Genomic DNA, 13,884 nt, shown 5'->3' on the forward strand with positions numbered 1-13,884 from the left:
TCGGTAATAGTTGCGTTATTTCATCCGAGTGGAACAAGGGTGCGGAAAATGTTCGGGATAGAAATCGTCTTTGTCCGTACAGAGCGATAATCCAATGTTCTTTCTTTCGTACTTATATTTTTCCCTGCACTTGAAAGCACTCGCCTCGATCGAAATATTTACGACGAAAGTTTGAAAATATATCGTTCAACGATGTTCAAGTGCTTTCTACTTTTATACTTTTTATAAGTCGATGCTACACGTACGATGACAATTTTTCACGTCATATATTTCATGGCGATAATTTTTCATAATTTTTAATAATAGAAGAGCGATATGCAGCGCATAGTGTTATTTCGCATAAGTAAGACGAGTAGCGCGGAGAATATTCGCTATAAAACTTTTCTTCACTTCCAAGTATTCATTTCGACTAAAACATCTAGTTGATGCTAAATACGCGATAGTGTTTTGGTAGGAGCGATATGTAGTCTATGCAGTGTTATTTCTAGACTGCGGATTTTTGTGCGTTTGTAGGAAATGTAAGACGACAAAAATGCGCGTAGTACGTGACTATAATGCCGAGTATAATGTCGGGTGGATAAAGTAAATGTTCGAAGAAACGATACGCATGAAACTCTAGTTGTTTCGCACAAGTGGAATAAGAAGCGCAGGAAATGTTCGCGACAGAAGTTCTCTTTATCGATGGGTCGCTAATCGAGCGAGAAAACGTAGTTACCAAGATTCTTCTCGATAAAGGTGCACCAGTCATCTTTCTTTCCTCTTCCTTTTTTACTTTAACGTAATAGCAACAGTATTCCCTATGTAAAGCTAAATATAAAGATATTAAAGATGGATACAAAGTAGCCAAAATCTGCAACGTTTTTACGTTCCGCTTCTATGCGACATGTTTGGCGCGAACCTTGCAGACGTTGCTTTAGGAGGTTGCTTTTGGCGGATGGACACGGCGCTTTTGGTAAAATATAAAATAATTGTTGGGAAGCGATTGGACGATAATCACGCGGTTACACGGCTAACCGCAGGAATAAAACCACGTCCGATACTATATGGCGTGCGTTACGTAGCCGCAATTATGTGTAAAAGGATACGGGAAGAACTGTGCAAACCACCTTGTCGCCTCTCGCGATTTCCTCGATGCACTTAGGCGTGATTGCTAGGTACTGGCTTACAAATGTGGCCCGGCAAGCAGCGATAAGATTTATGGTTCGCCCTTGAGAGCGTTCTTCCTGAAGAGATCCAATCGCCTAGACAGCCGGTAGAATTAATGCCGTTGTCGTGTACACAGACGCTGGTTTACACTGTTGCAGAACGTAGAGAGTCCATGGTACACCACTATCTTCTTCCTCGGAAGCGAAAGAAAATAAGAAAAAAGAAAGCCGAATTACCATTTTACATTATCCGTATTGTCAGTAACTCTGCTTATTTTGTTAACTAGTAGGAGTAAATGCATTTCACGTTTGAAAGATATAAATCTGTTTCTTCTTCGAGGAACCGCAGATTCTTTTCCTTCCCTTCTTGTACGCATCAGAAAAGATTCTCGTGGTATTTTTACTGTTGCGTTGGTTTAAATAACTCGTTTAGATTTGCAAGGGAAACGAAAAAAGACGTTGTTCTTATAAAATAAATATCCAAGTTACAAACACTTTTTACAGTAGCGTTGGTGGTCGATCGAGGTAAAATTTAACCGATATTGTGGAGAAAGAAGATAAATTCGTAATGCTAAATGTCGGCTTTGGTGATAATTCATGCGTCGGGAAGTTGCTTCTCGTGACAGCTTTTCCAGCTATTACCGATAGCCTGTTAGTCACCAAGTTCGGTAATTAGAACTAACCGAAGTCTAATTCGACTCTAATCCGATCTAATCGGATCTAATCGGAATATCTCTCGTGTTAGCGAGCAAGAGCCCGAACAAAACGTAAAACGATTACAACCATCGAGCTCCGTTTGATTGCTCGTATGTATCCTTGAACCGTAACTCGTAATTGCATCAAATAATAAAATGCGTCAGTCGCTGAACGTCCAATATCGTCGAAAATCTGTTACGCGTGTACGTACGAACGGACTGATAGCTTTCGAACGTACGGTTTGTCGAAATAAAAATTTCACAGTTTGAATTCGCTATCTACCTCTTGCCATGGCACGCACCAAATTTCGATCGATTTGCTATTCAGAAGTTTTGAGAATATAATTTAAAAAATAGTACCTCGGTAGAAAATCGTTTCACTTGTCAAGTAATTCGCAAATTTTATCTATTTTCTCGTGTTACGTGCATTCTTCGCGCGTTCGCAATTTCGAATTTTCTACGAATGCATGAAAATCCGTAATCCAGTTACCAAGTGCTATTATTCGAGTATCTAGTTAAAGCTGGCAAGCGTAATCGTGGCAGAGATAACGTTCAGCGGTAAGTGGAAAATGGTGGCGTATAAAGTAGGAAGAGAGTATCGACACGGTCGACGGCTAAGAGATTTTCCCCGTGACTCGCCAGGCTGATTCGAGAGACCTTTCTCGTCCAAGGTCGTAGATCGCAGCGGTCACCGCTATAGGTATTCTTTTCGTCTCTTCTCCCTCTCTCCTTTTCGAGTGACAGCGGCTGTACGAGGAACATGGCGGGGAGTAGGGAGTCAATACACTTGTGGGGTCTATGAGTTGGCAAGCACTGGGAGGGGAAACACGGCGTGGCACGGCTCGGCTCGGCTCGGCTCGGCGTGACCCCTGAACGACGTTCATCGATCGGGGTGCACGCACTCTACCTCCGGCACCGCGCTCTTCTATCCTGCCTCTTCCCTCGCCTCCTTTTCCCTTCCCTTTCAACTTCCCCTTCCCCATTTACCTTCCCCTTATCCTTCCCCTTATTCTTCCCCTTATTCTTCCCCTTATTCTTCCCCTTTCCTAGCCTCTCTGCTTCATTTTCGATTTACAATTTCCAATTGTTACATCCTCCTCCAGGAATTCTCGCTCTCGTAACGCTACAACTATCAAACCAGTCTAAATGAGTAGAATCGCCAAAGAAGGATCTTTAAAAAATGGCCATCTTTGGACTTGTTTGCGAACGAGAAATTCTTGCAGGACATCGAACAAGGAGATGGCAAGAGATGGCGAGATCTCGAACCAGTCGAACGTACGTGTATTCGATGCTTTAGGTCGACGCTGAAACACCCCAAAAGGACCTCGATTTTCGAGAGAACGACACAAATATTAAGCGTCGAACGCGTATATTATCGTTAACATTTATCCGAGATACGAAGGGGAAATGGAAAACGAGAGCAAAGATGAATCTTCGTCTTCTTCGGATATTCGTCCATCCACATTAATCGAAGTTTGAAATCGAACAAGATCGTCGTCGGCTATCGCTCTCGGGTAGGAACAGCTTGATGGTCCTTGGGATTTTGTCGATTCGAAACTTGAATGGATTTGTCAGTAGAATTTTTAAACAACACGTAACGTGGTTGTGCGTGTGTTATCCGAGGTGACGTTAGTTTCGTTACGGAGACAAGGTATTTTTTTATCGTCATTCGACGTGGTCGAGGTACTGTTCGATACCCGTGCGTTACTGTGTTTGCTCGTTATACGCGGTAAATTATGCGCGAGCGAAGCAGTTGTATAAACTTAATTATAATTACATATACAGGTTTAATGAATTGAAGTAGAACGTTCCTCTTTTTAAATATTACTCGTCCCCGAGACTTTCTCGTGACATAATCCATTGAAATAAATTTGCTGGATTACTCGCGATTAAAAGCGAAACAACCATGTTCCATTGTTCTCGAAATACGCCTCTTTTGATATTCACTGTGTTAAATGTAGCCTCTAGCGACCTCGAGTCCGCAAGTGCTTCCCTTAGGAGCATTCACCTTTTATCTTGGGACTCGATCAAAATTCCTGCACGAAGGTACCGCGTACCAGAGAGAAGAGTAGCTAGCCCGACTTCAGAAGCGTTTCCTGGAGCGGCCAGACGCTCTTTGTTCCATCCATTCGGTTATTCGCGCATTTTCCTTCCCTCCTTCCTTGCTTTTGCTTCTTTACCCATCTCGCTTATCCATTGTATGTACAGAGCGTAGAAAAATGCTTTACGCTGGCCGTACTAGGTGCATCTTGCGTCTTCAGTTCGATGGATCGATCTGCCGCGAAATTGAAATTCAAGGTTAAGGCCAATTTTGCGAAAACATTTTATAATAAATTTTCTGCGTTCTTTTCGATCGAATCGTATTCTCCTATCGTTGGAAGACTTCATAGACAGTAGTAGATACGTTAATTGCTTTCTCTATGGAGTATACTTATCCCTATCTGCTTCATAAATATACCAACCTCTTATCACGCATTGCGATAAATACCATACAAGAGCACATAAATATTGTACAACATCTACCATACCCCATACAATGCGAATACTCCACAACGAGTAACGATATAATCATGCGGTGCTAAAGTTTTATAATTTTGCGAGAAATACGAAAGAATTTCGTGCTGGAAATGAGAATGCCAGGTCAACGCATAAAGAATTCGAGGCTTGACGAGATGACGAGATCTCCGACGATCCGAAGATGTAGAAATCCACGAAACATCTTTTTTCATCGAATATCCAAGTTTTATTACAAGATGTTTGTCCTACGATTTTTAAAGAGAACGCGCGAGTTCGATCCGTGGAAAAGCGAATGCGTGGAACACATCGTGTCAACTAGAAGAGACACGACAACCTTCGCATTCGCGACCTTGGACTCGCAGGCTACTGCCTTTTTCCTTTTGCCGTCTCATCTGTCCATCTACCTACCAGCAATCGAGTAAAACAGGACCATCCAGTCGACCGATTTAATTAAAGAGGCGACATTTTTCCGTGATGAATCGTTGGCGAGTCATCTGCAAAGAGTAGAGAGACGAGTGCGTCGGAGTTGACTCGCAAAGACGATTCGACGATTACACAGAAACAACTTCCGGCATGAGCCATTGTGGGCGAGATGTCGATAAATGACAAACGGGTCACGCCGGTGATCGCTATGTTTTTACGTTCGCATTGCGACTGTAGGCCGTTGCGACTGTCGCAACGATCGCTGCTTCAGGATCGTTACGGTAAACGGTTTCGTGCGCAAATTGATCTTGGACGACCAACACCGAGATTCCGTTACCTGCCGACTCGAGTTTTTGCACGAGGATATAATTTTTTTAATCTTCCCACCGGAAATCATTAAATACCGTGTAAATACTACGAATTAACACGTAGTTTGGTAATCTTAAAAAAAACATCTTTGATAGTTCGACGCAGATTTTCTTGCCTTTATCGTCGTTGCGATATCTTTACTTAACGCGTTCCATGCCGATAAGATTATGCTCATTATCATAATGAATTGTACTCGTCCCTAAGATTCTCGATATTCGTAGTACGATATAAGCATTTCAACCGGTTAAACGATCGATCGCGATGGATGAAGGTAGGCTATATACATATGTTTATATTTCTCAGAAGAAACGGAATAGAAAGAGGAATAGAATTGATTTCTCGTATATTATAGAAATCGGGAAGTCAGACGAGAAATGGTGGACATTGAACGCAGAATTTTTAATCAGAAGTTTAAAAACATTAATTCTTATAGGCGATACTAGTTTTAGCGTTGAGTAAGACCCACTCTTCAGGATACATATAGACGTAATCAACGCGAACAAATTTATTCGCGAACATTAGCGTACAATGCACGTTTAACGGATCACAGATTCAACGACGTAAATATTAAAATTACATGAAAGATGAAGACAAAAGTACAGAGGATGTTTTACCTAACTCTGCCTCCTTCCTATTCTCTTATTTGTCACGATATAAAAATATGTTTCGAGAGAACGTCAACGTGGTTGGATGCGTTTTAATTTCACCTCTTCAACGACGAAGAGAAAAACACAGGTCACTTCGTTTGGAAAGCTATTAGCTAAAATGTCGGAAGATACGATCTCGATGCCATAGTCTAATTCTCGCGCTAAAATTACAACTTGCGCCATTACGATCGTTCGCGTCATGACAAATAAGAGAGCAATTAAAAGCGGTAATGGCAATCTGTGTGCAGAATGGAAGGAAAAAGTGTTGTTTGTTGAAAGAAAACGCATTGGAAAGTCAGAAGGATAGGTTAAGAAAAGTAAGAAGGCGTAGCTGAGAAAGATTTCTAAAGTAAATCATCGATTTTTGTTAACAGGGATGCCGGTTGACTGAAGATGGCCTCGCCGACACTCTCGCTGGAATCGCGCGCGAATTCCATCGGTTCCCTAGCCTCGCTGTCCCCGCTTACAGTGAGCGGCAGTTCCCCGCCTGCGAGCGACTCTGCGATCTGTGACGTCGATAGCTGCGACCTTTGTCTCGACTCGCAGAAACCTGGAGAGGCACCCTGTCCGCGGTGCCGATTAGGAGGCGCCGGTGGAGTTCGTTGTACCGGTTGCAAGTCCACGGAATCCGACGCTGTAGCTCGTTGCTTCGACTGTGCGAATTTTCTCTGCCCAAACTGCGTGATGGCGCACCAATTTATGCATTGCTTCGAGGGCCATCGCGTGCTCAATCTAGGCGACTCGAAGCTCGAGACGGTGACCACCAGCTCCGCTACCACCGAACTCCCTAAGAACAATCTGGTGATCAATCTTCACGCTAGCGGAAACAGCGAAAAAGTACCTTACTGTCCCCGGCACAAGCAGGAGCAAAAATACTTTTGTCGTACTTGCACGGCGCTAGTCTGCAAAGAGTGCGCCATTTCCGATCATCCTGGCCCGTTGCATGACTGCGCGCACATCTCCGAGGTAGGGACGCAGCAGCTGGAGGCGATGGCACGAGTGGTTCAAGAGTGTAAAGCGAAAGCCGCGGACGTGAGAGCCGCGGTGAAGGCGGCCGACCACGGCTCAGCCCGGCTACAAGTGCAGTATCACAAGGCGCAGAACGAGATCAACGACACTTTCCAGTTCTATCGATCGATGCTGGAAGAACGTAAGCAAGAACTGCTGAAGGAGCTGGAATCGGTCTTCTCCACGAAACAAATATCTCTCGGCGTTGTGTCGCAGAAAGCCAACGACATGGCCGACAAGATGCTGCAGACGTGCGAGTTCGTCGAACGACTGACCAAATACGCCACCGTTACCGAGGTGCTGATGGTGAAGAAGCTTCTCGATTCGAAGCTACAGCTGCTGCTCAGTTACACGCCGGACATTGTCGGTCAGACCGCCGACCTCGAGTTCGTTAGCAATTACCAGGCCATTCAAGTAGGCGTGCGAAACACGTTCGGCTACGTTCGAAGCAACAACGAGAACAACGCCGGACCGATCGGTAAACAGCCACCTATCGCCCGACCGACAGCAATGTCGAACAACGGGAACGGCGGAAGCAACGCAAACGGTGGATCTAGTAGCATCGGTACTTTGGGAGGTTTGCTGCTGGATCGATCTTACAGCAACGGCCTGATATCCTCCGGTTCTACCTGCGCTTCGTCCACGTCGCCATCGTCCTTCGAGTCCAATAGCACGGTGATCACGAAGCGTTTCAGCTCGGCCAACAGCCTAGGCCCGTTCCCCGCCACGATCAGCGATCTCAGTTTGAACGGTATAAACGCGAACCCCTACGAGAAATGGAGCAACGGAGGCAGCGACGCCTTTCCGGTGGTGTCCACGAACGATCACTTTCCAATGGCGACGTCCGTCGTCGTGGCAGCGAACGCCGCGTCCACCGATCCCGTTCTAGACCTGACGTCGAAACTGATGTCCGCCGCGGTGATATTCCCGCCAAAGTCGCAGATCAAGCGACAAAAGATGATCTATCATTGCAAGTTTGGCGAGTTCGGTGTAATGGAAGGACAGTTCACCGAGCCGTCCGGGGTTGCGGTGAACGCGCAGAACGACATTATCGTGGCCGACACGAACAATCATCGGATCCAGATATTCGACAAAGAAGGTAGATTTAAATTCCAATTCGGCGAGTGTGGAAAACGCGACGGTCAGTTGCTGTACCCGAACCGAGTGGCCGTGGTGAAAACGTCCGGCGACATAATCGTTACCGAACGCTCGCCGACCCATCAGATACAGATATACAACCAGTACGGTCAGTTCGTGCGTAAATTTGGAGCGAACATCTTGCAGCATCCGCGCGGTGTAACGGTCGACTCGAAGGGACGCATAGTCGTCGTGGAATGCAAAGTGATGCGCGTGATAATATTCGACCAGACCGGCAACGTGCTGCAGAAGTTCGGATGCTCGAAACACCTGGAGTTTCCAAACGGAGTGGTGGTGAACGACAAGCAGGAGATCTTCATCAGCGACAATCGCGCTCATTGCGTGAAGGTGTTCAATTACGAGGGCGCCTATCTGCGACAGATCGGCGGAGAAGGGATCACCAACTACCCGATCGGGGTAGGGATCAACGCCGTCGGCGAGATACTGATAGCAGACAATCACAATAACTTCAATCTGACCATCTTCACTCAAGACGGTCAACTGGTTTCCGCTCTCGAGAGCAAGGTCAAGCATGCCCAATGTTTCGATGTGGCTTTAATGGACGACGGATCGGTCGTGCTAGCCAGCAAGGATTATCGACTCTACATTTATCGTTACGTACAAGTACCGCCGATCGGCATGTAGACCAGCGACAAATCACGACGCCGACAACGATCGTCTGTCGTCGTTTTCATTGTTGTCGTTGTCGTAGTCGTAGTCGTTGTCGTTTTTATCGCCATCCTTTCGACGGCCACACAGCCACGATCTCATGGATCTTTTTTTACTTACACTTGCCTATCTTCTTCTTCACTCACCTACCATCACCGCTCGCGCTCACTTTACCTATCCATCTTCGCCCGCTCGAACCACCTCACTTCCGTTTACGAAACTCCGATTACGAGACGAAACAACAAGATGCAAGCGTACGCGAGCGAACACGCGTTCACCCGACAGCTGTCGAAATTTCAGACGATGACAGGCCTTATTTACACGGACATGGGCGCGTACGCGCGTGCGACCAAACTGCGCGCCGACTAGACACGATAACCAGCGAACGAGTTGCCTTCTCTGTCGCTTTCGGACAGGCGTGACGTCTTTCACGCGGGTACGCGCTTCGGACGATTAAACGCGACGATTAAACGCGACGATTAAACGCGACGATTCTTCGAACGAGGATTCGAGGGTTTGACGAGAGAAAAAAAGACGGGAAAGAAAAACCGATGCTGAATTTATGGAAACTCGTAGGGCACTCGACAGCGAATGGGCGTTTCGTGACACGCACGCGTGCAAATCTCTTGAAAACGCGTACGCGCACCCATCGGATGCTCGTACGAAATGGAGAAACACAGGCGAGTTTGGAACGCCGATTTTGTTGCGTGCGGAACGTAGCCGCGCGCGCATGAAAAATGGAAAGTCACACGAGACGTGTAGGCGCATACACGCAGAAAAATTACTTGTTAATGTTGTTATAACTGAAAATACTGTTGTTGTTGTTTAGTTGTAGAGCTCGCCGCCGCTAGTCACTCCATCCTCAACCTCACCACTCTTATTACCCTTCAGCCTCTCCCATTTTACTCCCTATCTGTCAGTTCTTGTCGGTTACGTCTCCCTTTTTCCTATGAAAAATACGAAAATACACAGGCCGCGTCTCAGTTTCTGTAACATCGAAACTTTGTCGGTACGTTCCACGCATCTAAACAGGAAAACGATGTTACGTGAACATGGGTCGCTTAAAACTTTGCCGAAAAATTACGACGAAAATACTAGATACTCGCGGTTGCTGGTTGCAACGCGTAAACGTATCATCTCCATCTATTTATGAGAATTACGTTTACGAGATTTCTCTCCGAGATATGGTATAATCGCGCTTAAGTTTCTTGACGATACAAAATCGAGAGTATTCGAAGATATGCGAATCATCGATCTGCCGATTTTGTTCTTATTCTTATTTTCGTTTCGCTTCGCTTCGATAACAAAAAGAAGAAAAAAAAAAAGTATTTTCTCATAATTTTTCAACAAATTTGTTAAGCCATCCATGGTTGTATCGCGTCTATTCCTTATTTAGACATCCAAACGTATCGAATATTTAAAGCTTGGCCGTTAAAAACCCGGGATACCGGATTCGTTCATGCCCTTGTTCACACTTCCCGCTCCATTCTCCTTTCCGTCAATGTCCTTAACAAAAACCGCGAGGTGCGTGTTTCCGAAAACCTCGGATGCGTTATGTTTCTGCATGTATCCTTAGTCGAATATCGTGCTTAACGATTGATCCGGCGAAACTCGGGACTGAAACTCGGCTTAATCGCACTCCACGAACACCTTTGTTCAGTCTCGTTCGTTTTCTTCCAATCCAAAGCGATAGGATTTTTCCATCGACTTCGCCGATTTACGGACGAATCGACGCCTGCGAGAGCTTGTTTCGTCGCTCTCTCTCTCTCTTTTTTCTCCTCTCACATGCATACGTAATTGGAAACTAACGCGGTGTACTGAATCGATGCCTAGACCTTTGCGTTGCCTCGGATTACTCGTTGATCCAAAGAACGACGATGATCGACAGTGTCGATCGGCAACCTTGTCAAGGCTTGTCCGTTCCTTAAGCTTTCGCAAGACCGTGAACTTCGAGGACCTTTCCTGTTTAGCACGGACGGACAATGCTGCATCGACTTTTCCAAATCCTCTTTATCCTTACGTGTCGTTCTCTTTTCCCCCTCTTTTTAAGGTGGTTAAGCATATGTTCTTTTTATATTATATTGTATACATATTTATATGTATGTGTTTCTTCTTTTTTTTTTTTTTTTTTTTTTCATAGTAATGAACGACAACTCCGACGAACATTCGTCTTAAGATACGGTATTTTAAGTACGACAGTGACGACAGTCGAAGTTTTGTTCGCTTAATCGACTCTTCTTACCTTTGTTTCTCGATCGTTTTCCTCGAGAACTTTCCCTTTTGTTTCCTTTTAACGCACCTTTTCATTCGCGTATTACTTTATTTCGTTTGTCTTATTAACCCTGCTCGTTGGAAATAAGACTGTCTCGAAGAAACGCGTTCAACGTAAAATTCGTTGACGACGGACGATTCTTTAACATTTCGCTGGGACTCGAGACACTATCTTGGTCGAAGGTTGAGAAGAGCACGATAGGTCGAAAAGTGGAAGCGCGAGAAGCAGAAAAAGAGAAGCGCGGCAGGGTTAAACACACGCGGATAAGGAACGCGTACGATTTATGTTTCATTTTGACGATGGTGAGGTCGAGAGGCCGCCTGCCTGAAGGACGACGCGAGGCTGCGAAGAGAGCGCGCGTGCGCGCGCGCGCGCGAAAAAGACTGACAACTTGGTTCTTTTCGTTCCTCGGTTCAGCCTTCGTGCAGCCAAATCTTTCGCGTTTCCATGAAATCGACGAAAGCTGGACAGACGCGCCATCTTCTCGTTTAACTTGATCTCCCTCTTCGGGGCAGTCTTTCAAGGACGTTCGATCGACGTCCTCAAGCATGTCCTTGAATATTACGATCGTTCGATGAAAAATGGTAAGAAATGTGTAGAAAACAGCTGTTTCTCAGTCGCTCTCGAACATTTTTATTTCATTTTGCTGAATATAGAACCGTAGTGGTGTTACACTGTAGCGAGTAGCCATAGTGAATCGTAGTGAATCGTAGTGAATCGTAGTGAAACGATATAACGAATCGTTCTCCCGATCCTGTTCCTCTCTGCATCGTTTCATACACACCTTTTCCTTCTCCACGAGAGGAGTGTTGCGATGCAGCCAGAAACGATTCCTTCCTACTCTCTAAATGCACCCGTACCGCCACCATTGCGATCCATCACACCGTTACGATTACCATCACCGTCGTGATCACCACCACTATCACCGATACTATCTGTCACCAATTACTTTCCTCTTTCGAGTATGTTGGTTTCCTTTTCTTTAGTATAATCGATAAAAACGTGTGTTACGCTGGTAACCTTTTTTTAATTTGAATGTATAGTATTAATATATTTTGTTGGATGAATCGACGATGATGGAAACCTCGCGCGAGGTTCCGCCACGCGACTTCATGCATGTTTACTATTACAAATATTATTATTTTTATTATTATTATTATTATTATTATTATTATTATTATTATTGTATGTATGTATGTTTGTATGTATGTACGTACGTATTATTATTATTATTATTATTGTATCATTTCTATGTTTATTCATTATTTAAGCACTGTCAGATGCCGTGAGAGCGTTATAATTCTTGAAGCATATCTTTGACAATGGAATATACCGAAGCATTTTCTGATAACGTGTCATTGGATATGTAACGAGGTTAGCTGGCGTCCCTCGGTGTCGAAAAGTACAAAACTATGAATTACGAGGATCTTCCGAGACGTCGTCAATTTTCTTATTCGGTACGAGCTATTTGCGGGAGTCGTGTACGATCAGGTCGGCCGGAAGTTGTGGAAAGTCTGGAAGTCGGTCTGCAATTTTCGGCATTATCGATCCAGGCGCGATACGACGTTGAATGGAAAATTTGTTGAAGCGATAGTCTTGTTTGTTATATTTCTCTTTAACCGCGATTTGATCGCCGAGTTGATTCAAACGGACGTATCTGGCACGGTAAAATTACTTTTCGCGTCTACCGGCTATTAATTTTACACGCGTCTGAGATAATAAAAACTGTCGCGTCTTCGTTTTCGACGTAGACACACGATCTTGTCGTTTCAAAGGTATCCCATCTTTCTAAAAATTTACTGATCTTTCTATTTTTGGCTTTGCAGCGACACTTACGAAGTAAGCGAATGTTCGTAACTGGACCTAAACTTGAAATTGAAATTAAAAGTTGGAAACATTGTCGCGTTACCTAGTTAGAGAGATGAATCGGACTCGATTTAGGCGACAGTTGCAGATACGTCCTTTTGATACGGCACGGCGGTGCTAGTTTCGTATAATTTCGGATTTCTCGTCCAATTAAATCGATGTCGCCTAATTGCTCGCTCGTGAAATTATTCGTAACGTTCGAGGGTCTCGAATGAAAATCGGAACATTGACAAATTAGATGGAAATAGTTAGATGGTACTTAGAGTTTGCCGATAAACAAATAATACGCGAGTTCGTTCGTATTCTAGTTCATTAAGTTTGATCAGCGAATAGCTTTTTCCTTGAATAGGAAATCGTTAACGTTAAAAATCGTCATATTTTCCTTAGTCTATCTATTTCGTAATTAATTCGTAACAATACATATTAGCAAGTTGTTAATGAAATATTTTTGCGCTGTGAAACAGGTTGTGCCGTCTTGAAACTTGTTAAACTTCTTTCGTATGTGTTTTCATAGCAATCTACGGTGGAATCGTATTAAGGCAACGATCAGCGAGAGGAAGGAGGAAAGTTGTGGAAAGTTGATAGAAGATCCTTGATAATTCGTCGTCGTTATATCGTTTGCTATTCGAATCGAGGTCCTTGTTCGCTCTTAACATCTTCACGCCAGACACGCGCTCGGTCATAACCGACCAACGTTCTTCCACTGAATCGTGCATTTCGGTTGACTCTGCCGCTATCCTCGCACAATTTGTCCGCTTCGATCTCGATCTCGATCTCGATCTCCATCTCGATCTCGCTCTCGCTTCGCCGGACGAAAAACATTTCTTTAACGTTTTGCAAGTTAAAACGTCGTTACCGTTATCAAAACACATAGTTCGATATCTTGTCCGAGTGGCAAGAAGATACTTTGATTGTACTTTTCGTTAGAAAGATAGAATCGGACCGTGAACGAGCGAAGGAGCGCAGCAGGGTGAATTAATTTGTCTCTACTGTTTGTTCGGAGCTACGACACCGTAGAACCGACGGCGCTTCATCGAGTTTTCCTTGTCGAGACTTTTTTGACTCGACGAAAGGAGACGGCGTGACCGAGCTACGCGATCTGTCAGACGGAAGAACAACGAAAGTATCGATTCGAT

At 44.6% G+C, this 13,884-nt stretch overlaps 1 protein-coding gene across 7 annotated transcripts in view; it reads left to right on the plus strand.

The window, feature by feature from the left end:
* LOC132908983 (brain tumor protein) overlaps positions 1 to 9,868 on the plus strand; it is a 155,075-nt gene extending 145,207 nt beyond the window's left edge. For all 7 annotated transcript variants that reach the window (XM_060963507.1, XM_060963506.1, XM_060963502.1 and 4 more), the window contains one exon: positions 6,171 to 9,868. In XM_060963507.1, coding sequence (XP_060819490.1) covers positions 6,190 to 8,586 — 2,397 coding nt within the window. In that variant the 5' untranslated portion in view covers positions 6,171 to 6,189 and the 3' untranslated portion in view covers positions 8,587 to 9,868. The remainder of the gene's footprint in view (positions 1 to 6,170) is intronic.
* The last annotated feature ends 4,016 nt before the right edge of the window (positions 9,869 to 13,884 follow it).

Source organism: Bombus pascuorum, chromosome 7 (assembly GCF_905332965.1).
Source record: "Bombus pascuorum chromosome 7, iyBomPasc1.1, whole genome shotgun sequence".
NCBI classification, from domain to species: Eukaryota; Metazoa; Arthropoda; class Insecta; order Hymenoptera; family Apidae; genus Bombus; species Bombus pascuorum.